The following is a 27034-nucleotide window of genomic DNA, read 5'->3' on the forward strand; positions in this document are numbered from 1 at the left end:
TAATCACTTGAAGACTTCTAGAAAATGCTTCTACCTGAGCCCTACTCCCAGAGATTTCAGTGTTCTGGGGTAAGGTCCAGGTGTTGCAGTTTCAAAAGCTGCCCAGTTGAGTTTAATATGTAGCCCAGGGTTGAAAACCACTGCCCCAGGCCACCTAAGACTTACAGGCAACCTGGGTGCAGCCTGGGAAACCCAGCATGCATTCCCAGGGCCAAGTTGGGAAGGATGAGGAAGAAGTGCCACCTGCCTTGGATGCTATTCATGCTCATCACGACTGCCATCATTCTCTTCTCTTAGGCCAATTTCCACTGTGCTTTAAGCAGAAACCAGGATGCACCCAAGTGTCTTTATTTTGGCTACAGGGCAGCAGTTTGATAAACATGCAAGTTTGCGACACTCGTTGTTTAACACAGAGACAGCCGTGAACCCCAAGTCCACCCTGAGGCGGAGGCGGACCATTGTTGGATTCTCTAACTTTTCCCAGCGAGACCAAGGTGACCCCACCACAGCTGATTCCCCAGTCCCTTCCCCTTACCCACTCCTGCCAATCCTGCCACCCAGGTGGTACTGTGGTGATGGGGAACAGGAATAATTGGGTGGAGGAGGGGGCCTCCGGATGTCCTGAAAAAGCCAGTATGGTAATTAAGAATAGCTAAGGGCCTCTTGTCAAGGGTGGCAACTGAATATGGAGAGTAGGTCTTCCGGGCTAATGAATCCATTACATTATTGTTTCCCATTATAAATGTAATACAACCAGATATGCCAACTTTAGGCAAATAGATGAGGAGAGAGTGTTCCTCACCATCATCTTAACAGAACCATTACTACCATTAAGTGAATGCTGGCCAGAAGCACAGACCAGGGAGACAGCAGAGGATAAGAGCCCTGGTCTTTCCGCTTACTAACCAGGAGACCTTGGCCAAGTGACATAACCTCTCTGAGCCTCAGCTTCTTCATCTATAAAGTGGGGATAATGATACTGACACGGTGGAATTAGCATGAAGATTAGCGTTATTGTATGTAACTTGCCTACCACATGCCTGGTACATAGTCAGTGTCCAATAAATGGTGGCTATTGTTACAAATTCTCATAGCAGTAGTAGTTATAATAATAATAATGACATGACAGTATTAATTGTTTGTGTGTATGAGAAAACCTTTGGGGATTTGGAACATCCAAACGGTTTCCTCACATCTGTAGATTATCCTCAGCCTCTTATGTTGCAAAGCCTAAAAGTGATGGGTGCGAACAATGCAACCAGACTCTTAGCTTTGCAGCTTGGGCATGCTCCAGAGTCACTGCTGGAGCCAAACGTCACACCATGCTGTCCTTAGTTCGGAAGCCTCTACTCTCATCTCTAGATGGATGAATGCTGAGGTCTGTGATGGTTTCATGAGCCTGGGGTGAAAGTATGGGGAAAATGCAAGGTAATCCCACGTGACACTTCAGCTCTAAGAGGAATAATCAAAGCTGGAAAGTATTTGGCAGCCATCTGGACCATTCAAGGGCACCATATGTCTCACTGTGGGGTGACGGGCAAGGACCCAATTTCCCCAGCGTCTTCATCCATGGAAGGGAAGAACCAAGGAATTCTGACCAAGCTGTTGGCAAATGCTTCTTGGCAAAAAGTTGGTGCTCCTGTCTCAAAACAGCTGGTGGGAGATCCCTTGCTGTAGCACTCATGTCCTGTGTTTATTTCCTCCAGGTCACAGCAACAGCCCAGCAGGCAGTGTGGCCCACTCTACCACCTCCGACATCAGGCCCAGTCACTCAGTTCCAGAAGGGGTTCATGGAAGAGTTGCAGTTGGTCAGGATGCTTGGTTCCCAAGTCTCACCTCGCCAGTACTGAGAACTCCTTCCAGTGAGCCGGACGAACCTCACCAGGCACGGAGTGGCCCAAACCCTCCTGGCATGGAGAGCATGGGAATGGTGTACAGTGTCCCCAGTTCTTGCAATGGACCTACAGAATCATCCTTCTCCACTTCCTGGAAGGGAGATGCTTTTACCTACATGACTCCAAGTGCCACCAGCCAGAGCAATCAAGTCAATGAAAATGGGAAAAATCCTTCCTGTGGGAATTCTTGGGTCTCTCTAAACAAAGTCCCACCTCTGGTTCCTAAGGAGGCTACTACCCTCCTTGTCGCTCGTGATAACCCAGCAGGATGCAGTGGGTCAGCTGGCTACCCTGAGCACCTTATTCAGCAAAGGCGCATGCCCGAAAGACCCTCCGAGATTGGCCTTCTGACCAGTGGGACCTCGAGGCTGGAGACAGGCCCCGGTGGGGCCAGCAGATTCCGGGAGCGGTCACTGTCTGTGCCCACAGACTCAGGCACCACAGATGTGGACTATGATGAGGAGCAGAAGGCCAATGAGGCCTGTGCCCTGCCTTTTGCCAGTACAAGCTCTGAGGGCAGTAACAGTGCTGACAACATTGCCTCCCTTAGTGCCCAGCAAGAGGCCCAGCACAGAAGGCAGAGGTCCAAGAGTATCTCACTTAGGAAGGCCAAAAAGAAGCCTTCCCCACCCACACGCAGTGTCTCACTGGTCAAAGATGAGCCAGGCCTCTTGCCTGAAGGTGGGTCAGCACTACCCAAGGACCAGAGGCCCAAGAGCCTTTGCCTCTCCTTGGAACATCAAGGACATCACTCGTCCCACCCAGATGCTCAGGGTCACCCAGCTGTTCCAAACCACAAAGATCCACAAAGTACACAATTCTCCCACCACTGGTATCTTACTGACTGGAAGTCTGGTGACACCTACCAATCCCTGTCCAGCTCCAGCACTGCCACTGGCACCACAGTCATTGAGTGCACCCAAGTTCAGGGCAGCTCAGAGTCTCTTGCCTCACCTTCCACCTCCAGAGCCACTACACCTTCCCAACTCTCCATTGAAGTGGAGGCCAGGGAGATATCATCCCCGGGAAGGCCCCCTGGACTGATGTCACCCTCCAGTGGCTACTCCAGCCAGTCGGAAACACCAACACCCACTGTTTCCATGTCCCTGACCCTGGGCCACTTACCCCCTCCAAGCAGCAGTGTCCGGGTACGTCCAGTGGTACCTGAGAGGAAGTCATCACTACCCCCAACGTCACCAATGGAGAAATTTCCCAAGTCACGGCTATCATTTGACCTACCACTGACCTCTTCACCCAACCTGGATCTGTCTGGGATGAGTATCTCCATCCGAAGCAAAACCAAGGTGAGTCGCCACCACTCAGAGACAAATTTTGGCGTCAAGCTGGCCCAGAAAACTAATCCCAACCAGCCAATCATGCCTATGGTTACTCAGTCCGACCTACGTTCTGTTCGCCTGAGGTCGGTCAGCAAGTCTGAGCCGGAAGATGATATTGAGAGCCCTGAGTATGCCGAGGAACCCAGAGCAGAAGAAGTCTTCACCTTGCCAGAGAGAAAGACAAAACCTCCCGTAGCTGAGAAGCCTCCGGTGGCCCGGAGGCCTCCAAGCTTGGTCCACAAGCCACCATCTGTTCCCGAGGAGTATGCACTAACTTCACCAACGTTGGCTACGCCCCCCAGGAGCTCAATTCAACATGCGAGACCACTCCCTCAAGACAGCTACACGGTAGTGCGGAAACCAAAGCCCTCCAGCTTCCCAGATGGCAGAAGCCCAGGGGAGTCAACAGCACCCTCATCTCTTGTTTTCACACCTTTTGCCAGTTCCTCTGATGCTTTCTTCTCAGGAACACAGCAGCCTCCCCAGGGAAGTGTAGAGGACGAGGGCCCCAAGGTGAGGGTTCTGCCTGAAAGAATTAGCCTCCAGAGCCAGGAAGAAGCTGAGAAAAAGAAAGGCAAGATTCCACCTCCCGTACCAAAAAAACCCAGCGTGCTGTACCTGCCTCTCACTTCTCCCACAGCTCAAATGGAGGCCTATGTGGCAGAACCAAGGCTGCCTCTCAGCCCCATCATCACCCTGGAGGAAGACACCAAGTGTCCCCCCACCGGCGATGACCTGCAATCACTTGGTCAAAGGGTGACTTCAACTCCTCAGGCTGACAGTGAAAGGGAGGCAAGCCCTCTGGGTTAGTAAACTGTCTGCTGGCTTTTTCCTTCAGTCACAGGAGAGATGAGGGTGAGAATGGAGTGCCAGAGATGGAAGCAGATGCCCCAGAATAATTATCCTGATCCCAAGTCAGTAGCGGGCACCCCTTGAGGGTTTGAGTTACTCTAAATAGGAACCACGGGCTGGCCTTACTGCCCTTGAGATCAAGACTAGCCCGAGGCAGATCTCCAAGGCCCAGTTTAGGCCACTCTCCCCTCTAAATCTCTAGTGCTGAGATAATGAAATCAAACTAGGTTCTAGCACCCTAGGACTTCAGCATCCCACATCCCTAGCCAAGCATGCATCCTGTCATGGGAACTACTCCACCTCACTGTACAGTACTTTTCATTGGCTGCAGTGAATTTAGTTCCCTACATGGGACCCAATACCCCACCAGACTGAGTTCAAGTGCCATGGCAGGCTTGGAGCGATCTGAAACAATGGAATATGTTGCCACCAGCAGCCTCTTTTTGTGCCTTCCGGAGGAAAGGGAGCTCACTTTCTTGGGTGGTTTGAGTTCTTTGGCTCTTCCTGGAACCATAAACATAATACATAATGCTTCTCATCCTTTCTTTTTCTGTCTCTTTTTGTTTTAATTGTGGTAAAGTACCCATAACATTTACCATCTTGACCATTTTTAAGTGTGCAGTTCATTCGTGTTAAGCACATTCACATTGTTAAGCAACCAATCTCCCGAACTCCTTTCATCTTGCAAAACTGAAACTCTGTACCCGGTAAACAACAACTCCTCTTTCTCCCTCCCCCCAGATTCCTCCCTTCAACCACCATTCTACTTTCTGGCTCTATGAATTTGACTCTAGACACCTCATATAAGTGGAATCATACAGTATTTGTCTTTTTGTGACTGGCTTATTCCACTAAGCTTAATGTTGTCAGGGTTCATCCATGTTTCTCATTCTTTTCTGAACCCTTAACACCAAAAATCAAAATCTCATGGCCTTCTATATGCAAATTTGGACTTTCAATATGAGTCAATTATGACTAAGTCAAGTAAATAAATCAAAGCCCCAGGTAGTTGTAGAAAACACTTCCTCAGACTCCACAGGCTCCCCTCTGAGATTCAAATAGGTTCCACTCTCACCCACTGGGTGGGAGTCACTAGTTTAGATCACTCCCAGCTCCTTCATTTAGAGAAATGATATACAGTGTTTAAAACAAGAGAATGCTCGGGCCACCGGTTATAATGACAAAGACATGACAGAATAGGGACCCATGCTGATCTTCACCACTCACTCCACCTTGGGCAAATCATTAAGCTTCTGAACTTCATATTCCTCCTCTGCAAAATGGAGATATTAAAAATCTCCATCCTGCTGCCCTCACAGAGTTGCTTTCACCATCAAATGAAATAACATATGAGAATGTGCTTTGTCCTATCTATTGTGGTCAAAGTCATTCCTTTTGGTTTTTTATGTCTAGGGAGTTCTGTGGAACCAGGCACCGAAGAAAAAAGTTTAATCAGTGATAAAACAGCTGAATGGATTGCGGAGGATGATGATGACGTGTTTGTGGCTTCACGCACAACTGAAGATTTATTTACTGTGATACACAGGTCTGCACCAATTTCCTTAATTCTAATTGCAATTGCCTTCCCTTTTTGTACTTAAAGAAAACCTGCTGTTCCACATTGAAATCCTAATTGTAAAAGAAAAAGAAAAAAATTAAAAATAAGGAAAACTGCTACCTTTAAGCAGCCATTAGAATTGCACCTGGAGGCTAAGTTCAGATACCCACATATGTGAGCACAGTCCAGGGCCTCGCATCTCAAATTCACTGACATCATTGGGTAAAGTGGAGGAAGGGAGGGGAGAGGAGGACCAGGTGCCGAGTGAGAGGCCCCTCGTCTCCTAGCAACCACTTGGCCTATTGTGGCTCCATCTGCTCTCTCTTAGCTCTGTCTATAGTCAGAGACATTTAACCCTTCACAGAATTCCTTGTACCAAAAAAATCCCATCAAGAGTTGAAGTGGGGCACCAGGCAGCATATCAAAACAGGAACTTAGGAAAAGAGGAACCAGATGGGGATCAGTTATTGGACAGGGTTACAAGGCAGGGGTTCAGTGACAAGAAAACTGGGAAGAGTTTATTATTGGAGCTAGACCACCAGTCCAGAACAGGATCAGTCCCCAGGCTGTCCTGATTCAGAGTCACTGAGCTACTAGCCTTGACTCCTGAAATTCGTCCTTGGTCCCAGAACCTGGGCAGGACTGAGGCTACAGGCACAGGACAAGTGACTCCAGCTGGGGGCATTGAAAGGAATGTGGGGATGGGAGGGCCCAACAAGGGACTCTGAGGATTTAGAGGTGAGAGAGAGAGAAAGCAAGTCAATACGGCTGCTTGCAGGGCTGCCGCCTGGATTGTGTCACAGGCATGGGGGTCTGTGAAGCACTGGTAAAATGTCTGCTGCATTAACTCACTCAAACCAAACTTTCTCTTATCTAGGTCCAAAAGGAAGCTGCTCGGCTGGAAGGAACCTGGTGAGGCCTTTGTGGGTGGCAGAACGAGTTCCCACTCACCAATAAAGAACACAGCTGAGTCTCCAATCAGTGAGTCTACCGCCACTGCAGGGTCAGGCAGCAGTGCCAACCTAGATGCTGGCAGAAATGACGATTTCAAGGCCTTGCTACAGAAGAAGGGAAGTAAGGCAACTCCAAGGTCTCGTCCCTCAGCAGCTGAACTTCTGAAGACCACTAACCCACTGGCTCGGAGAATTATTGCACAATTTTCAAAAGACTATGAAACCACCGATAACCCCAGTACCTAAGCCCTGGGCTCAACAAGCAGGGTTTACTTACTAAACTCGAGTAGAGAAGGGGGAAGAGAAAGGGTCATTAAACAGAACCATGGGAACAACAGAGCCTACATTTCTTTTACATTAACTCACACTCTGGACAGCAGGAGAGAGGCTACTTCATCTAGAGCTAAAATCATCTGGCACTTAATCATCTTCAGACATTTTTATGTTTTCATACTTATAAGCTTGTCATGACTGACTACCGAGTTTCTTCTTATTTTCCCCCAGTGGTGTGCACTAACTAAGAAGAAATTTTCAGATGTCAGGGCACATGTGCCACTTTTTCAATTCAGTGATCCGGCTGCTCCATCCCTGGCTCCTGTCACTGAGGAGTGCAGTGTGAGAGCAGATTGGAGGCTGCCAAACTTGGGGGGCATAGGGTGCCACTGCTTGTTATTCACTTTCCTAGGGAGGCTCTGATGGCCCTGTGTGCAAACACAGAAAGACTGATGCCTCCTCAACCACAGTTTAGCTTTCCCCTGCGCTCACAAGAGGTTTGCAGGGTGCACTTATTTTGGCATGAGGTTGATTGGATGGCTTTTGTGGTGCAAAATATGACTGTGACTGTCCTGAAACTTAATGCCTTTTTCAGTTTGATTGTCTACATGGAGATCAGGGTGATAAGTTTCAATAAACATATAGACGCCCCCTCACCCACCCCCATTAGCTAGAAAAGACCAGGACTGGGTTGCTTTAAATGAACCAAGCTTGACCAACAAACAAGACAGCCATTTGTTCACTCAGATCTAGCCGAGGTAACTCACAAGTGCACCTTGAGATCCTCCATGTGTCTGTCAACAGCGATAGCCAGGATCTGCGCCCAGCTCATGCTGCATTCTAAGAACGCTCATTTCATTTGCATATAAAATTCATTACAGGAAGTAATTAACTGAAGGAACAGCATCATCAAAGGCTCAAGGATAATGGAAAGTAAGTGCATCTTGCCCCCCACCAGTCAATTCAGATCGTGGTTTGTGGTTGGTTTGGTTTTGTTTAAAGGAAGTCCGACTCTGTTCCAAAAACCAAGAACATATAAACTAAAAGATCTATCCAAAATCTAAAAGGCAGTCTTGCCAGTTGCTATGGCCCATAATGCACGCGCGCGCGCGCACACACACACACACACACACACACACACACACACACACACACAAAAGGGCTACTTTTTGCCATTTAGGTTCTGTGTTTGACCAGCTTTCAATTAACCTTGCTGGGGGAGAGCATAAGAACCTGGGTAAATGGCATACTGAAAGAGCTTCAGAATAATCATTGCGACCCCTCCCTGCCCCCACCCCCCACGAAGCTTATAGGCACTAACTATTCTTGTCAGCTCAATTTTCTAAGCAGAGCAAGAGCAGTGATTCATTTGATTTTTGTATGCCTGATTTCTGGGAGGTTGGGGAGGAAGAGAAAGCACTGAGCAAAGAAAACCTGCTGACCAATGATGGAAAGTTAATTGTCTACTGTCTTCAAGAGGCAAAAAGAACAGTTGAATGAAATTGTAGCCTGCTTCACAAAGAGAGTTCCCCAGCCCCTTCCTACTTCACCCCTCACCCAATAGATTCAATGGTCAACCTCCTGGAGGATGCAGTAAGGTTCCAGAGACAAGCAGATCTCAACTTTGATAGGTCGTATTGCCCAATGAGAAGCCACCTTTTAGCTCAACTGCCCACACTCCAGCTGGACAGAGCAGCTGAAAAACCACACTAAGTACTGAGAAAACTTGGGCCTCTCACAAGAGAAGCCCTAGGCCTAGGCCCTTTGTTGTTATAGTTCTGAATCTGAGACTTCTGGAAACAGGCCAGGCCCACCAACTCCCTTGCAACCAGCACTTCGACACTTAAAATAATAAAACAGCTAGGCTCAGTTGCTTTTGAAAGTACTAGAACTACTTGGTGTGAAGGTCTTATCCAAATTCCAAATTTCAGGGATTTTGCCCAAAATAAAATCAATTCATCCCTGGCCTCAGTTTATATATGAATGCCACATTTGTCTGCTCCAGACTTAGAATTCCAAAAAACAGACATTTTCCTCTGTAGTAAATGAAGGAGCATTTGTGCTTTTGCTTAGCAAAAATGAAAGGACACCAGGGTCTCCTTGGGAACCATTATGACTAGTTGAACGTTAAAGCTGAGTATGGGACTCACATAGTATAGGCCTTGTTACTTCTGTGGACTTTTCTGGAAGTTTCTTGTTTACTACTTCTAATGGGTTTTGCCTCTTCCCTCACCTTGCTACCTCTGGAGGTTTTCCCAAAAGATTCTGAACCTGAATTCTCAGACACCTTGATGTTTGTCAGTTACCTTTAGTCTTGTTTTCCTCTACAATACTCTATATGCCTGGAATTTTTAGAATAACTTCTACATCATCACTGTGGCCCACGCAGTGGTGTTCCCATTAGCACAAGAGGATTTGGGGCAGAAATCATATGGTCAGAGAGAACATTTAAGACCGGAAGTATTCATTTAATTTTTTAAATTAATTTTTTGTAAAGATGGGGGTTTTGCTATGTTGCCCATGCTGGTCTTGAACTCCTGAGCTCAAGCGATCCTCTCGCCTTGGCCTCCCAAAGTGCTGGGATTAAAGGAGTAAGCCACCGTGCCTGGCCTCATTTAATATTTTGCAACAGGTAGACGTCCCAAATAAACAACCAAACTGTAAAATTTCTACTAATCACTAATTAACAGAACACCAAGCATCTTCCCCACTCCTAACACTCAACCTCTCTCCTACCTTTGATTATCATAACTCCACTCTCTCTCCCACCCAGGCACTTACCACAATGTTTGCTGCCTTCTGCACCTACACTGCTGAGACTGGAGAAGAGAGGCTGAAAGCCCCTCTCAGAAAGGCTTGCAGAGAACCCACCACTACTACAATTACTAGTATAAATAATAATGATAATAATTTTTGAAGGTGGAATAGAGAAGAGATATGAGTGAAATGAAGTTGGCCCTAGGAGGTCAGCTTCCATTTCAAGTCATCCCTATCCTCTTTTTTCCTCCCCATTCCAGTCAGTAGCAACAGATGGCTCTGCTAGCCTGACTTTGATCTAGTCACCATCCCCAGGAGAGGAGGTTAATTGTTAACCAAGGATGCTTTGCATTTGGTGGGTAGTCAGTACATGTTTTTGAGGGTAGTTATTCTTGGTACAATAGCAAGCTTTGCTGGTGTCTCCTCTCCTTATCCTGTACTACTTGGCCTGCCTCAGCTCCTGACTGGGCCTCCCCCACCAGCCCCAATTTATCCCTCAGCCCCAAATCCCATGAACTGCATCCCTAGCACAACAACTCACCCATAAAGGAAGTGAGACAACAGGAAGCAAAATAATTAATATTAGCTTAATGACCACAAACTCACTAGTTGATCTGGATAAATTACCTTAAACATGCAAAGACAGAGGAGATCCTACCAGGCTCTCCTAACAAGCACTGCACCTGACACCCAGTGTAACTATCTGGACAACACAGACGCGATTGCAGTCTCTCTGTACCTGTCAGTCTCAGCAGATCTGTCCACGCACCTGCCCTCTTCCTCATCAATGAACAAGTCGGGAAAAAGATGAGTTCACGCTCAGTGCTCTGTTCCTCACTCGTTCCACCTTCCATTATCAAGTCTGTGACACAATAGTGAGCTTTCGCTTTAATATGATTTGCTAGGGCCAGGACTAGGGTGAGGTGAGCGAGGCACCTAGGGCGCAAAATTCAAAGAGGTGCCCGCTCTCAGGGCCATGCAAGTGCCTTACCCTCGTCCCAGCCCTGTGATTTGCACTCTTTAAAGTAATATCAGTTTATCTTCTTCCTATGAACAAGTATAGTCCTTCTGATTTGGGGTCGGGGGTTAACTCCCTATCTCTTGTTGCACCAAATATTTTATTGCTACCTATTTTTCCATTGCTATAAGTCTTTGTGTGCCTATACATTAAAGAATCTTTAGTAGTGTTAATATCGGAAAACATAGTTGATTTCTAAGTAATATGCTCCAGGTGGCAAGTTAACACCCATTTCAGCAGGGATGCTCCCAAGGCCAGCCCTTCAACAAAAGAGTGACTGAGTTGACGGTCTGTCACCAGGATCCTCCCTCTCCTCTTTCTGCTCCATTCTCCTAAACCTCGCTTCCCAGCACCAACTCTCTTCAGTGCCTCCTACTTCCTTCTCCTCCTAAGAAAAACCTGCTCTCAGGAAAGGGATAAATTCATTTACTTTGAGATTATAAGGCTTAATGCTACCTCTTTTGAGGGTCAGTTGCATTTTAACAAGGGAAAAGCCTTAAGCCAATGGAATGAAGTTCTACTTGCAGAATGTTAGGCATCAACTAGTTGTAGAAGTGTATTTTTCACCATGGAAAGGCCAAATTCCCTGACGCCTAACTCCAGAATATAGAAAATATCTTAATCACCTGGAATCATTTGAGTTACTAGCTGATGGTCAATTAAATTGTCCTGATACCCAATGCTATTCAATATGGTTACTACCAAGGGACTCTCAGAAGTGGCTACTAAAAGCCACTGAGAAGGCCTAGATCATTCATATTGTACATTGACATTTTTACATAAATGGAATTAATACTACTTACCATTTGAGTAAAGAACACAAGGAATTAAAGAGTCTGTGAAAATATGTCCTGTTTGTGAAAGGTGAAACTGTCCAATCCATGTCCAGTCAATGTCAGTCGTCCAGTATTGGTGGTGATTATTAAACTTATTGGAGGTACAACTTTACCTCCAATAAGCTTACCTTTACAAGCTTCTGCTTTCCCTGCTTCATCTCTGTTATGGGCTATCAGTCCAGCTTGGTGTGAAAATGAGACTATATCTATACCACAGCCCCCAATCCTTTCAAAGGCTTTGCATGTATTTCAGCTACAAGTGACAAGGATATTAGGGATTTAAAAGGATAAGAGAGTGGGAAAGAGGTATAAGGAAGTGCCTATGTCAAAAGGCAGCAAAAAGTATAATGATATAAACATAATATGAAATAAGCAAATTTTAGAATACTTTGAAACAGATTTATAGAGGAATACATAGTAAATAGTTATAGACACACATTTGGGGCATTTTTAATAAGGTTAGCAAGAAGAAATTTGCATGAGTAATGAGCAATGTGAAATGGGCATTATACTTTTGTTCAGTAAAGCCCAAAATCTAGGCCAATGGTTCTCAAAGTGCAGTTCCAGGAGCAGCAACAGCAGCATCCCTGGAGAGGGAGAAAGAGAGAGAGTGTGTGTATGTGTGTGTGTGTGTGTGTGTATGTGCATTCCAGTGATGTTACTCCTTCAAGCCCCTGAATCACTATAGCCACGACTCTCCAGCTGATTCCAACCTTTACCATTATTCTGGCTCTCATCATAAGGACCAGTCTCTGGCCAAGAGGTGTATATTGTTATCTTGGTCAGGCATATGTTTGCTTGGTTTTAAGAAATTATCAGATTGAGGAGTCTCAGGTTTTATGGGACTCCAGTGCATATGCTCGAAAAAAATTAAAAAGAACTTATCATATTGGATCAACAAATTGCTCAACCTGCAAAATCTTTGATTAGACTTAGCCAGCCCATCTGGCCTGCTTTGGGTTAAAAAAAAAAAAAAAGATTTTTTTTAACTCACAAATGGAAAAAAGGGAAAGGTGTTAAGTTTGTTTGGTATTGCCAGCTCTTAAATACCTGTCTTTACCGTGGTGGCTGTTCTCCAGTAAGGCTCTGGCAGAAGTATATTTGATTTTAAGATTTTTGCCTAAATAGTAGAATTTGATAGCAACGAACTCCAAAACAAAATCTGAACTGGAACAACTAGTTAACCCCTCTCAGCCTCTTTGTAATGCCAAGCTTTATAGACATTTATTCCTTAGGTGGTCTTGAGCTTTTTCTAACATCCAATTTTATAAAATGTTGTGCATGCAAACGCAGCATTGTGCTCATTGTACAAGTCACCTCAAACTCATTCCTTCCCCCATGTGTATCATGGCGAAGAAATATCAGTATATGTATGTGCTGAGGTCTTCTGATGAATTGTAAATTACAAACCTTTTCATTCATTTTTAAATGAGATATATTTACCCTGGCTAGTGGTTAAAGTTTTATTCTTTTTATTATATTTCATTGCTACTGTTTTCTACTGACTCCAAAGCTTACTTTGGGCTATATTTCTTATTTCTAGATTGTTGTATTTATCTTATTTCTATATTTATCTGCAGTCTTGGAATGTTAGAGCTGAAAGGGACCAACCTCTCTCATTTCACACATGAGGAAGCTGAGGCCCAGAAAGGTCAAATAACTTATATACAAGGTCACTCCGTGAGTCAGTGGTGGGGCCCAGCCTCAATTCCAGGTCTCCTGCCCTTGGGCCCAATCTGGTTTCATTTAAAGCACTACAATTTATAGAAGACCCACAGCTGGCTTCTACTTTTATGACACATGAATTTTCCAGGTATTTCAATGAACTAATATATATGCTTTAAGGGAAAATGTTCAAGAGTTCTTTAATTCATTAATCCAAAGACAAATTGGATTTTCAGTTTATAAACATTAGTTTCCCTCCAAATTCAATATGTGCACCCTACTTAGTACAATGGATGTTTTCCCTAAAAGTTGTGTGAAAAATGAGTTTTTTAGATATCAAGTATCATTTTTTAGAGGTAAACTTCCTATGTAAGGGAACCTTCTGGTGACTTCTTTTTGAAAAACCGAGATTCCTCTTGTCATTGTCCCATAATGTCTCTACTTTTTTTAGTGCAAACTTTTGTATTTGGTGTTTATTTAAAAGTAGGGTACAACCCAACCAATATTAGCTTTCCCAGAGTCTACTTTAGCCTTCCCTTCTTAATCTTTATGAGAAATTTTCAGACTGTTAAATGCTCATGAGATATTTAGTTGTGTTCTAGAAATTTCACCTGGCTTGATATTCTGTCAATCCCTGGGCTCAAATTCCAGCTCCATCTTATCAAACAATAACAGAATTCCCTAATCAGTACTAAGCTCCGCATGCAGTCTCTTTTCCAGAACATTCTTTGCCTAATGTTCCTTAGTGTGGCTCTCTCTTTAGTTGGGGCCTCCTTCCTTAGTACATGCATAACTTACTATTCTGTGGAATTGCAAGCCATGCATCTTTTAGAGCCACACTAGTCAAATTGATTGGCATTTCCATTTATTTTCCATTGTTCCCTTGTTTCTCCTGGACTTCCTCTGGTTTCTCTTTTCGAGGATGCTTAGAGGCTTCTCACCAGAGATTGGTGAGGTTTCCCTCATCATCTAGATGGGAGATTGACAAATTCTGTAAAGGTTAAGACAGTAACTATTTTAGGCTTTGTGGGCTACATGTGGTCTCTGTAGCACATTCTTCTTTGTTGTTGCTGTTTGTTCATTTGTTTGTTTTGCAACCTTTGGATAATGTAAACTACTCTTTTTTTTTTTTGACAGTCTCTCTCTGTAGCCAGGCTGGAGGGCAATGGTACAATCTCGGCTCATTACAACCTCCACCTCCCGGGTTCAGGCAATTCTCCTGCCTCAGCTTCCTGAGTAGCTGGGACTATAGGTGCGTGCCACCATGCCCAGCTAATTTTTTTTTTTTTTTTGTATTTTTAGTAGAGACAGAGTTTCACCATGTTGGCCAGGATGTTCTCGATCTCCTGACCTTGTGATCCGCCCACCTCGGCCTCCCAAAGTGCTGGGATTACAGGTGTGAGCTACCGCACCCTGCCAATATAAACTATTCTTAGCTCATGGGCTATGCAAAGCCTTAGGCTGACCCCTGATCCAGACTGTCTTCTGAGACAAGCATTTCTGTGAGCTGCCCCATGTGATAACTGAGTTGTGCAGTAGCTGATGTGGTTTATTGCCTTCCCATCTACTGCATTGTCAGACCAGACTGACTGCACAGGGGCAGGTGGAGGGGGGCTGCATATGCCAACCATTACTCTTCAATAGGGTGTCCTTCATGAGCTCTCTCTCTCTCTCTCTCTCTCATTACTGACTACCTCAGTGTAGAAACCCTCATTTTTTTCCCCAGACCTATCCTTGTTACCCAATGTGCCTCTGCTTCCCTGGGTTTGGGATAAACTGGAAGGAGAGAATTTCTGAGTTCTCTTACTTATTTCGTTCCATAACTTCTCCCTCAAATCTGTGGTTGGGGACTCCCACCCTTGTCCACCCTGTCCTGCCTCATACTAGTATCATGAGTTTAGGGCTGTCGTTGGAAAGTCTGGCAGCCCAGGCCATAGGATTCCAGTTCAGCCTACGATTTCCTAGGGAAATCACCAGGTTCCAAAGGCTGGTTTTTAAACCTAGAATATCCATGTATCCATTTCCTAATGCAGTTTGGACCTGTTCTAGACAGAGCACTCAGCCCTAGCAAGAAAACCAATGAGGTGCAGAAGATATTCTGTGCCCACAGTTTTTCCCTGCCTTCTGGACCCTCAGCCCCTGGGATGGGCTCCTTGGGATTGCCCATGCAACAACACAGCCACAAGACATTCAGCACACCACCTCTTCCTGTGTTTTGAACCTCTAAATGAATTCTGTTCTAAAGCTTCTTCACGTCTCTCTCCATCCTGCTCCCATCTCCACCTCTAATGCTTCTTGGGAGTCTGAAGCTCAGATTCACATTTTCACATTTTCTTGTGTAAACGTTGTGGGATAAGAATGGATGATATGTATGTGTCTGTGTGAGTTTGGTTTCTCAACCTGGACTGTGAGGGCTAATAAATTCACAAATCACACCACACATGCGTGTGTGCACGCGCACGCGCACACACACACACACACACAGTCCAGCACCCTCATCAGTTCTCTGGTTTAGGTCCAGATCTGATGGGACTGGTCAAGAAGGGGATGGTGGGGGCTCCTGAAGCATTTGCCCTTTCTTGCCTCTTGAGACCTTCTTTCCATTGGCAATTCAAAACAGGCTGACATACAGAGGGCTAGCACTCTAATTTGATGTGGACTCAGCCACTCAGACCTAGGTCTCAGGCTGCAGCTTATCCTAGCTCAGCAAATTGCTTCTTAGAATCTTTAGCTTGATTTCTGTCATTTGAGCCCAGGGATCTACCCACTTACTGAAATCTAAATTTTAAAAAATCAGTGATGCAAGTAATTTTCAGGATTTCCCTATTTAAAAGCATCCATGAAACAGTTCCTTTATGCCTTCTGTTTAGGATTTCCAGAATTAGAAAGGGAAACCAGGCTTGTGCCTTGGATCCAAAAGCAGCAAAAATACTACACTTGCCAAAAGCAAACTGAGGAATGAGCATTGGCCAGTCCTAGTATGCAGTCAGGAGGTGGACTTTTGTTAAGTTAGCCCTTACCATTTAGTGCTTACTGAATGCCAACAATGCACTTAGAAAAATAAGGGAGACAAGAATTTACAGACCATACCCTAAACTGGAAGGTACAGGAAAGACACGTCTCCTAGAGCTGGGAATGTGTCCCTAACATTTCAAGAAGAAGCAGAAAGTAGGAGAGATCACGATCTCAGTCTTTTTAGGATTCCAACACAAAATGGAAGGGAGCCCTATGTGGGGTGATATTACAAAGGGTTTTTCTTGTCTTTCTTTAAAAAAAAAAAGTCATTCCTTACTGGCTTGCTACCAGCAATTGAACTGTATTCTTTATATAGCTAGAGCTGTTTGTGTCTTCTTAAAATAAACTTTTTCTGTTAAAATCATTTTCTGTTTCACCCTCTGGTTTTCATTGTAGCAATGATACTTTTATTCAGACACTCAGCCCAGTTTTGAGCATGTTTAACCATCCACACGAGTATGGGGCCCACACACATTGGCTTTGATGCTCACGAACCTGAGAGCTCAAAACAGCTATGTGGCACAGAATGTCCTGCAGAAACCTGGCCCACTGAGCCATGGGCCTAAAGGCAGGTAACCCATGTTATGGGACTTCATTTCAGGGATTTGAGTCCAGCTGTACATGGAGTCAACAAGGGGGAGTGAGCAGCCATCACCAGGCCTGAGGGGAGGAGGCAGCCTTAGCAACTATCCCCAGGGCAAAAACTCCCTCTGTGTTCTCTAGCTCAATAAAGTCACCCAGCAAGGCAGACCAGAGTGAGTCTGGGCTGGGAGGGAAAAATCCCAGACCAAATGTGGTCCAGATCATTTCCATCCCTCAAGAAGGGTATGGTCCCACCATGCAGCCATATTTGAGAGTCAAATCTCATCAAAAGAAGAAAGGAACTTTGTTCTCTATTCCCAACTGTCCCAGGCCTCTAAGGCTGAGGTTCTTGTAGCCAGCATCCCTGTCTCCCCAGGCCCCTGACACCACCCGGCTGCTCTTCCAAAAGATACACCAGAACTGGAAATAGCTAGAAAACCTACAAGGGAAGGGAGAGGGGCCAGGGCCACCCTCAGACAATAGCATGTGTTTAAGTTGGAGATGAAGGTCAGAAAAGGAAGCTAGCTCGAGGTGGGCCTCATGGCAAGCAGTCCCTTGGTAGAACCCTGCAGTTCAGGGTCTGGTGTTCACTCCAGCAGGTTCAGAACTCCTTTGTACCTGTCTTAGTTCATTTTCTGTTGCTATAACAGAATACCATAGACTGAATAATTAATAAAGAAAAGAAATCCACTTATTTCTTACAGTTCTGGAGGCTGAAAAGTCCAAGGACACGTTGCTGCATCTGGAGAGGGCCTTCTTACTGAGTCATAACAGGGTGGGGGACATCACATGGCAAGAGAGCAAGAGCATGCCATCCTAGGTCTCTCTTCTTCTTATAAAGCCACCAGTCCATCATGCCCGCACCACCCCCCCACCGCCACCGAAGACCAACACACAAATTTTGAAGGACACATTGAAACCACAGCAGTGCCACACCACCATAAGCTGATGAAGCTTTTAAGGATTTACTCACACTAACCAAACTCACAAAAGACAGGTCCTGGTATGTTAATTAACAGAAGAGAGAATATACCTCTCAAACAAAGGTCATAAACAGGAGGGCTGCAGGCTGAATTGAATTCACATACATTATCTAGAGTACACAGTGCTGTTTGTCAATTTTTAAAAATTTAGGGGACTGGGCATGATGGCTCACGCCTGTAATCCCAGTACTTTGGAAGGCCGAGGCAGTTGGATCACCTGAGGTCAGGAGTTCGAGACCAGCCTGACCAATAAGGTGAAACCCCATCTCTACTAAAAATACAGAAATTAGCTGGGTGTGGTGGCAGGCGCTTATAGTCCCAGCTACTCGGGAGGCTGAGAGAGGAGAATTGCTTGAACCTGGGAGGCGGAGGTTGCAGTGAGCTGAGATCGCGCTGCAGCATTCCAGCCTGGGTGACAGAGCAAGACTCCGTCTCAAAAAAAAAAAAAATTTAGATGGAGCACAGTCTCTCCAATTTACCTCCCACCACTCCCTGTTGCATCAAACCCAACCAGCTTCATTCCGTTATATTATCTGTCAGGTCCCTGAAGGCATATGAGTTTTTGACCCTTACATTAAGTTGTCATCACAGGTTGAAGTCCCCAGGAAGCACATGCTTAGATGGAGTTTACTGTGTGAGATGTTTACTAGGGAATGCCCTAGGGATCAATATCTGTGGAAGAGAAAGGAAGGAAACAAGATTAGACAGGAGGCAGCTGGGCAAGGTGGTTCACGCTTGTAATCCCAGCACTTTGGGAGCCGAGGCGGGCAGATCACCTGAGGTCAGGAGTTCGAGACCAGCCTGACCGACAAGGTGAAACCACATCTCTACTAAAAATACAAAAATTAGCCGGGTGTGGTGGCAGGCGCCTGTAGTCCCAGCTACTCGGGAGGCTGAGAGAGGAGAATTGCTTGAACCTGGGAGGCGGAGGTTGCAGTGAACTGAGATCACGCCACAGCATTCCAGCCTGGGTGACAGAGCAAGACTCCATCTCAAAAAAAAAAAAAAAAAAAAACTTAGATGGAGCAGTCTCTCCAATTTACCTCCCACCACTCCCTGTTGCATCAAACCCAACCAGCTTCATTCCCTTATATTATCTGTCAGGTCCCTGAAGGCATATGAGCTTTTGACCCTTACATTAAGTTGTCATCACAGGTTGAAGTCCCCAGGAAGCACATGCTTAGATGGAGTTTACTGTGTGGGATGTTTACTAGGGAATGCCCTAGGAATCAACATCTGTGGAAGAGAAAGGAAGGAAACAAGATTAGACAGGAGGCAGCTGGGCAAGGTGGTTCACGCTTGTAATCCCAGCACTTTGGGAGCCGAGGCGGGCAGATCACCTGAGGTCAGGAGTTCGAGACCAGCCTGACCGACAAGGTGAAACCACATCTCTACTAAAAATACAAAAATTAGCCGGGTGTGGTGGCAGGCGCCTGTAGTCCCAGCTACTCGGGAGGCTGAGAGAGGAGAATTGCTTGAACCTGGGAGGCGGAGGTTGCAGTGAACTGAGATCACGCCACAGCATTCCAGCCTGGGTGACAGAGCAAGACTCCATCTCAAAAAAAAAAAAAAAAAAAATTTAGATGGAGCAGTCTCTCCAATTTACCTCCCACCACTCCCTGTTGCATCAAACCCAACCAGCTTCATTCCCTTATATTATCTGTCAGGTCCCTGAAGGCATATGAGCTTTTGACCCTTACATTAAGTTGTCATCACAGGTTGAAGTCCCCAGGAAGCACATGCTTAGATGGAGTTTACTGTGTGGGATGTTTACTAGGGAATGCCCTAGGAATCAACATCTGTGGAAGAGAAAGGAAGGAAACAAGATTAGACAGGAGGCAGCTGGGCAAGGTGGCTCACGCTTGTAATCCCAGCACTTTGGGAGCCGAGGCGGGTGGATCACCTGAGGTCAGGAGTTCAAGACCAGCCCGGACAACATGGCGAAACCCCATCTCTATTAAAAATACAAAAATTAGCCAGGTGTGGTGGTGTGCACCTGTAGTCCCAGCTACTCGAGAGGCTGAGGCATGAGAACTGAACCCAGGAGGCAGAGGTTGCAGTGAACCAAGATTGCACCACTGTACTCCAGCCTGGGTGACTCAGCAAGACTCTATCTAAAAAAAAAAAAAAATTAGGAGGAGAAAAGAGTAGCAATGCAGGTGTCACAAAGCTTCTGCTCACTCAATGGCTGGCTCTGGCATTCACATGACCTGTCCATTGTCCTGCATTGGGCCATAGGGCAGACCTTCATATCTCCGCTTCAATAAATCATTGGCTCTAGGCCACGCCATGAAGGGCTTGACCTTGGGTGAGATGCCTGTCTCAAGCTGAGGCAGTCCCTGAAGGAACTGATAGCTGAAGAAGGCTCTTTGCTCACAGCACTTTCAGCAGCTGGCAGTAAATCTTCCCTTGAAGGGGGATCTTGGTGACACAGTTCTTTGTCCATCACAGGTGTCTTTCTCCCATGAATAGTGCAGGCGAAACACTTACAAATCCTTATTCTGATTCCACCCCCACCTTTCTTTTTTTGAGACAGGGTCTTGCTCTGTTACCCAAACTGGAATGCAGTGGCACAATCACGGCTCACTGCAGCCTTGAACATCTGGGCTCAAGCAATCCTCCCTCTTCACCCTCCTGAATAGCTGGGATCACAGGCATGCACCACTACACCTGGCTAATTTTCAAATTTTTTTGTAGAGATGGAGTCTCGCTATATTGCACAGGCTGGTCTCAAACTCCTCGGGCCCAAGTGATCCTCCTGCCTCAGCCTCCCAAAGTGCCAAGATTACAGGCGTGAACCACCACACCCATCCCAATTCCCTCACCCCCTCCTTACTTAAGACCAATTACACTTCATTTTATTAGGTTTGTAGCTTTCTTCAATTGTCACCATCTTAGGACACGTGCTAGTAGACTTTAAATAGACTTCAGTGTTTCATAAGCCTCATTAGTGCCCATTAATAAACTCTCTCCAAGGACATGTCATGTCACATATGCAAATGGCTAAATCAGTCCATCGTAAAATACCGTGAATAAAATGTCACTAGCATCCATCAGGCACCTACAATTGGCCAGGCATCGTGTGCTCTCCATCCACTTGTTTTATGCTTCCATTCAACAAATGTCTAATGAGCTATTACAACATGCTGGGCGGAGCATTGGGAGCTGAGGGTAGAGTAGTGACTGAGGGAGACACCATGCCTGCCCTTATGGAGCTTACCATCCAGTGGAGCCACTGCTGAGACCAATTCACATGGCATCCCTGGGAACCAGGACCAATGGTCCTCATGTTCCTGTTATCTAAGGGCCACTACCCTGGCTATGAACTCCTCTGGTTAGCACTTACTTCGTACTCTGCTCTGCTACCCAATTTTCCCTGCTCCTCTTCCTCCCATCGTTTTCAACTGTGCCTTCCTGGAACCCCAGTTCCAGGGTGTCTTAGTCCATTTTGTGTTGATAGAATATATGAGACTGGGTAATTTATAAAGAAAGGAGGTTTCTTTAGCTGACGGTTCTGCAAGCTGAGAAATTCAAGGACATGGCCTTGGCTTCTAGCAAGGGCTTTTGTGCTGTGTCACAACATGGTGAAGAAGGTCCAAGGGGAAGTGGATACGTGCAAAGAAGACAAAACCTGAGTGGCATCCTGGCTTTATAACAACACACTGTCACAAGAACCGATCCATTCCTGAGAGAACTCATCCAGTCTCACCAGAGTGAGAACTTACTACTACCAGATCAGCACCAAGCCATTCATGATGGAGCTGCTCCCACGATTCAAACACCTCCCACTAGCCCCACCTCCCAACATTTGGAGATGAAATTTCAACATGAGTTTTGGTGCAGACAAACAAACTACATCTAAATCGTAATATTCCAACCCTGGGCCCCCAAAAACTAGTGTCCTTCTCACATGCAACCTACAATAATTCTATCCCAATAGCCTCAAAATTGTTAACTTGTTCCAGTACCAATGTAAAAGTCCAGTCTCATCTGAGACCCAAGGCAAGTTCCTAACAGCTATAAGTCTATAAAATTAAAAATCAAGTTATTGGCCAGGCGTGGTGGCTCACACCTGTAATCCCAGTACTCTGGGAGGCCGAGGTGGGTGGATCACGAGGTCAGGAGATCGAGACCATCCTGGCTAACATGGTGAAACCCTGTCTCTACTAAAAATACAAAACAAAATTAGCCGGGCATTGTGGCGGGCGCCTGTAGTCCCAGCTACTTGGGAGGCTGAGGCAGGAGAATGGCATGAACCCGGGAGGCGGAGTTTGCAGTGAGCCAAGATTGCACCACTGCATTCCAGCCTGGGCGACAGAGCGAGACTCTGTCTCAACAACAACAACAAAAAAAATCAAGTTATTTACTTCCAAGATACGATGGTTGTACAAGCATTGGGCAAACACACCCATTCCAAAAGAGAGAAATTGGACCCAAAAAGGGGGGTAACAGGCCCATACAAGTTCAAAATCCAGCAGGGCAGACATTAAATCTTAAAGCTCCAAACTAATCTTTTACTCTGTGTACCACTTCCTAGGCACACTGGTGCAAGGAGTGGGCTCCCAAGGCCTTGAGCAGCCCTGCCCCATGGCTTTGCTGAATACCACCCATGTGGCTGCTCTCACAGGTTGGAGTTGAATGCCTGTGGCTTTTCCAGGCTGAAGTTGCACACTGCCAGGTGGGTCTATAATTGTGGGGTCCCCATGGCAGCCCTACTCCCATGGCTCCACTAGGCATTGCCTCATGAACACTTTCTGTGGAGGTTCTGCCCCTGCAGCAGGCTTCTGCCAGGGCACCCAGGCTTTCCAATACATCCTCTGAAATCTAGGTGGAAACTGCCAAGCCTCCATGGCTCTTGCATTCTGGGCTCTCACAGACTTAATACCACATGGAAGCCACCAAGGCTTATGGCTTACACTCTCTGAAGTGATGGCCCAAGCAGTACCGGGAGCCATTGAACTTCAACCAGAGTCAGAAACAATGTAGCAGTGATGTGAGGAGCAGTGTCCTGAGGTGGAGCAGGGGCAGCAGTGCTCAGGCCTTACCCCAGAAACCATTCTGTCCTCTTAGGCCTCCAGGCATGTGATGGGAAAAGCAGCCTCAAAGATTTCTGAAATGCCTTCAGGGTCTTTTTCCTCCATTGTCTTGGCTTTAGCACCTGGCAACTTTGGTTTCCTCTCCTGAAAATGCTCTTTTCTTCTATGCCATTTGGCCAGGCTATGCATTTTCCAAATTTTTCTGCTGTGTTTCCCTTTTCTCCAGAAATTCACCATAAGCAGTTGGAAGTAATCGTGCAGCAGCCTGAATACTTTGCTGCTTAGAAATTTATTCCACCAGGTATTCTATTAAATTCCATCTGAGATGGAGCAGGGATTTCCTGCCCCTGCCAGTTCAATTCTATAATAAGCCTTCCACAGAGCATTTGGGCATAGATGTAGTTCATCCAAGTTCTTTGTCAATTTAAGACAAGGATGGCCTTTACTCCAGTTTCCAACATATTGTTCCTCATTTCCATCTGGAACCTCACCAGAATGGCCTTTACTGTCCATATTTCCATCAACATTCTGGTCGGGACCATTTAACCAATCTCTGAGGAGTTCCAGACCTTCCATAGTCGTCTTGTCTAATAAGCCCTCATCAGAATCTTGGTTTTTTCTAGGCTGCTCTTCCAAATTCTTCCAACCTCTGCCCATTACCCATTTCCAAAGCTGCTTCCACATTTTTGGGCATTTCTTATCACCAACACTGTACTTCTCAGTATCAATTTTCTGTCTTAGTCTGTTTTGTGTTGCTATAAAAGAATACCTGAGTTTTTCCGTCCACTACCCCCATCCCCCCAGCACCACTTTGGCTGCACTGCGCTCGCTCCGAGCTCTGGGCTCCTGCTAATCTAGCGCCGCCATTGTCTCCCTTCAGCCATCATCATGATTATCTACTGGGACCTCATCAGCCACAATGAGATGTTCTCTGACAGCTACATGAGACAGGAAATTGTAGACGGGCTGCGCCTGGAGGTGGAAGGGAAGATAGTCAGTAGGACAGAAGGTAACATTTTTGACTCGCTCATTGGTGGAAATGCCTCCGCTGAAGGCCCTGAGGGCAAAGGTACCGAAAGCACAGTAATCACTGGTGTTGATAGTGTCATGAATCATCACCTGCAAGAAACAAGCTTCACAAAAGAAGCCTACAATAAGTGCATCAAAGATTACATGAAATCAATCAAAGGCAAACTGGAAGAACAGAGACCAAAAAGAGTAAAACCTTTTATGACAGGAGCTGCAGAACAGATCAAGCACATCCTTGCTAATTTCAAAAACTACCAGAAAACATGAATCCAGATGGCACGGTTGCTCTATGGACTACTGTGAGGATGGTGTGACCTGATATATGATTTTCTTTAAGGATGGTTTAGAAATGGAAAAATGTTAACAAATTTGGCAATTACTTTGGATCTATCACCTGTCATCATAACTGGCTTCTGTTTGTCATCCACATAACACCAGGACTTAAGACAAATGGGACTGATATCATCTTGAGTTCTTCATTATTTTGACTGATTTATTTGGAGTGGAGGCATTGTTTTTTAGAAAAACATGTCATGTAGGTTGTCTAAAAGTAAAATGCATTTAAACTTAAAAAAAAAATACCTGAGACTGGGTAATTTAGAAAAACAATAGATTTCTTTATCTTGTTGTTCTATAGGCTGAGAAGTTCAAGGGCATGGCCCTGGTTTCTGGCAAGGGCTTTTGTGCTGTGTCACAACATAGTGGAGAAGGTCAAAGAGAAAGTGGACACATGCAAAGAGGGGAAAACCTGAGTGGCATCCTGGCTTTATAACAACCCACTGTCACAGGAACTAATCCATTCCTGAGAGAATTAATCCAGTCTTGCGAGACTGAGAATTCACTCACTCCTGCAAGACTGCCACCAAGCCATTCATGAAGGATCCATCCCCATGACCCAGACACCTCCCACTAGGACCCACCTTCCAACATTTGGGGATCAAATTTCAACATGAGTTTTGATGGAGACAAATAAACCACATCCAAACAATAGCACAGGGACTGCTAAATACCCCAACAACAGAAATAGAAAGCTCCCCTAAACACCTTCTTTAACTGAGACCTGGCTGTCTCCTGAGAACCCCACTTCGCCTGTAGGCCTCTCCTCAGAGATTCTTTCCCTCCCCCAAATACTTCTGCATCTGGAGGTGGAGCAGGCCCCTTCTTTGCTCCCCACTGCACCTTCCAGACCATGACCGCTGTACCTCTCAGGCACTTCCCTCCATTCTATCCTTTTGCCCACCCCCTAGTCTTGCCCAAATCCAAATCACTTCAACATTCATGTGAAAGATCTATCCGACTTCCCACGCTTCTTGTTTCTTCGGCCTACTCACCTCTGTTGCCCTCCCTTTCTGCTCCAGTCACCCACTCTCAGGGCCGCAAGTGGATCTTGCGATGGCCCAGAACTGCTGTACCACTGAAATCTTAACTTCAATCCCCAAGACCTCACATCTTTCTAACTTTCCCGTCTGATTACTTCATTACACTGTTCAGCTTTGTTGAGACTTGTATGAGCTCATCACAAAAGAAGAAATCCCAATGTCCAATAAACATGGAAAGGTGCTTAACCTCATCTACTGTCAGGGAAACGAAGAATGAGGGAGAATGGGGCATGAGGAAGGAGCATGAGAAAACTTTTTGAGGTAATAGATATGTGCATTATCTTGATCATGGCTCTGGTTTCAAGGATGTTTACTAATCAAATCGTCACTTAAAACGTGCAGTTTGTTGTACATCAATTATATATCAATAAAGTTGTAAAATATACACACACGTATGGCCTGGTGCAGTGGCTCACACCTGTAATCCCAGCACTTTGGGAGGCCGAGGTGGGTGGATCACCTGAGGTCAGGAGTTCGAGACCAGCCTGACCAACATGGAGAAACCCCATCTCCACTAAAAATACAAAATTAGCCGGGCGTGGTAGTGCATGCCTGTAATCCCAGCTACTTGGGAGGCTGAGGCAGGAGAATCGCTTGAACCCGGGAGGCGGAGGTTGTAGGGAGCCGAGATCGCACCATTGCACTCCAGCCTGGGAAACAAGAGTGAAACTCCGTCTCAAAAAAGAAAAGAAAAGTTATATACACACACAGACACACACCAACAACATACCATTTCACATATGCCAGACTGGCACATTTTTTAAAGTCTGATGATAATTAGTGTTGAGGAGCAGAGACCCTCATACACTGCTGATGGGGCTATTGATTGGTTCAACAACTTGGGAAAACAATTTGTCATTATCTATTAAAACTGAAGATACACATCTCCAAGAACCCAGCAATTCCATTCCTAGGTATATATCCTACAGAAAAGTGTACATAGCTTTACTGAAAGATATATAGGCCGGGCGCGGTGACTCACGCCTATAATCCCAGCACTTTGGGAGGCTGATGTGGGCAGATCACCTGAGGTCAGGAGTTTGAGACCAGCCTGGCCAATATGGCGAAACCCCGTCTCTACTAAAAATACAAAAAAAAAAAAAAAAAAATATATATATATATATATATATATATATATAGCTGGGATTACCGGCGTGGTGGCACGTGCCTGTACCCAGCTATTCAGGAGACTGAGGCAGGAGAATCGCTTGAACCCGGGAGGCGGAGGTTGCAGTGAGCTGAGATCACACCACTGCACTCCAGCCTGGGCAACAGAGCAAGACTCCATCGCAAAAAAAAAAAAAGAAAGAAAGAAAGATATATAAAGGTTCAAAGCATCATTATACATAACAGCCCTAACTGGAAACAATCCAAAAGTCCATCAAGAGTAGAATGAATAAATTGTGGAATGCTATACAGAAAAGACAATTAAACTACAGCCACGGCCAGGCTCCGTGGCTTACGCCTGTATTCCCAGCACTTTGGGAGGCTGACGCGGGCGGATCACCAGGTCAAGAGTTAGAGACCAGCCTGGCCAACAGGGTGAAACCCATCTCTACTGAAAATACAAAAATTAGCCAGTCTTGGTGGCTGGCACCTGTAGTCCCAGCTACTCAGGAGGCTGAGGCAGGAGAATCGCTTGAACCCGGGAAGCAGAGGTTGCAGTGAGCCAAGACTGTGCCACCGCACTCCAGCCTGGGTGACAGGGTGAAACTCCGTCTCAAAAAAAAAAAAAAAAACCTACAGCCACACACAACATGTATAAATCATGCAAATATGAAGTTGAGTGAAAGAAGACACAAAGGAATACATACAGTGTGATTCCATTTATATAAAGTTCAAAAACAAGCAAAACTAAATTATTGT

General features: G+C 45.7%; 2 protein-coding genes across 7 annotated transcripts in view; both read left to right on the forward strand.

The window, feature by feature from the left end:
* Nucleotides 1-16523, forward strand: part of NHSL2 (NHS like 2) — a 242904-nt gene extending 226381 nt beyond the window's left edge. For 3 of the 6 annotated variants that reach the window (XM_063703094.1, XM_055376171.1, XM_055376172.1), the window contains 4 exons: nt 363-494; nt 1707-4037; nt 5498-5630; nt 6520-16523. In XM_063703094.1, the coding sequence (XP_063559164.1) occupies nt 363-494; nt 1707-4037; nt 5498-5630; nt 6520-6841 (2918 nt within the window). In that variant the 3' untranslated portion in view covers nt 6842-16523. The remainder of the gene's footprint in view (nt 1-362; nt 495-1706; nt 4038-5497; nt 5631-6519) is intronic. The other 3 variants (XM_055376175.2, XM_055376173.1, XM_055376174.1) reach the window with 1 other exon arrangement.
* A 7125-nt stretch (nt 16524-23648) lies between these two features.
* On the forward strand, nt 23649-24368 carry LOC101145597 (TPT1-like protein). Its single transcript, XM_004064373.3, is given in 3 exon segments — nt 23649-24042; nt 24045-24077; nt 24080-24368. Coding segments are annotated over 3 exon segments (501 nt in total). The 3' UTR covers nt 24154-24368.
* Nucleotides 24369-27034: the final 2666 nt, after the last annotated feature.

The sequence above is a fragment of the Gorilla gorilla genome, chromosome X (genome assembly GCF_029281585.2).
Source record: "Gorilla gorilla gorilla isolate KB3781 chromosome X, NHGRI_mGorGor1-v2.1_pri, whole genome shotgun sequence".
Lineage (NCBI taxonomy): Eukaryota > Metazoa > Chordata > Mammalia > Primates > Hominidae > Gorilla > Gorilla gorilla.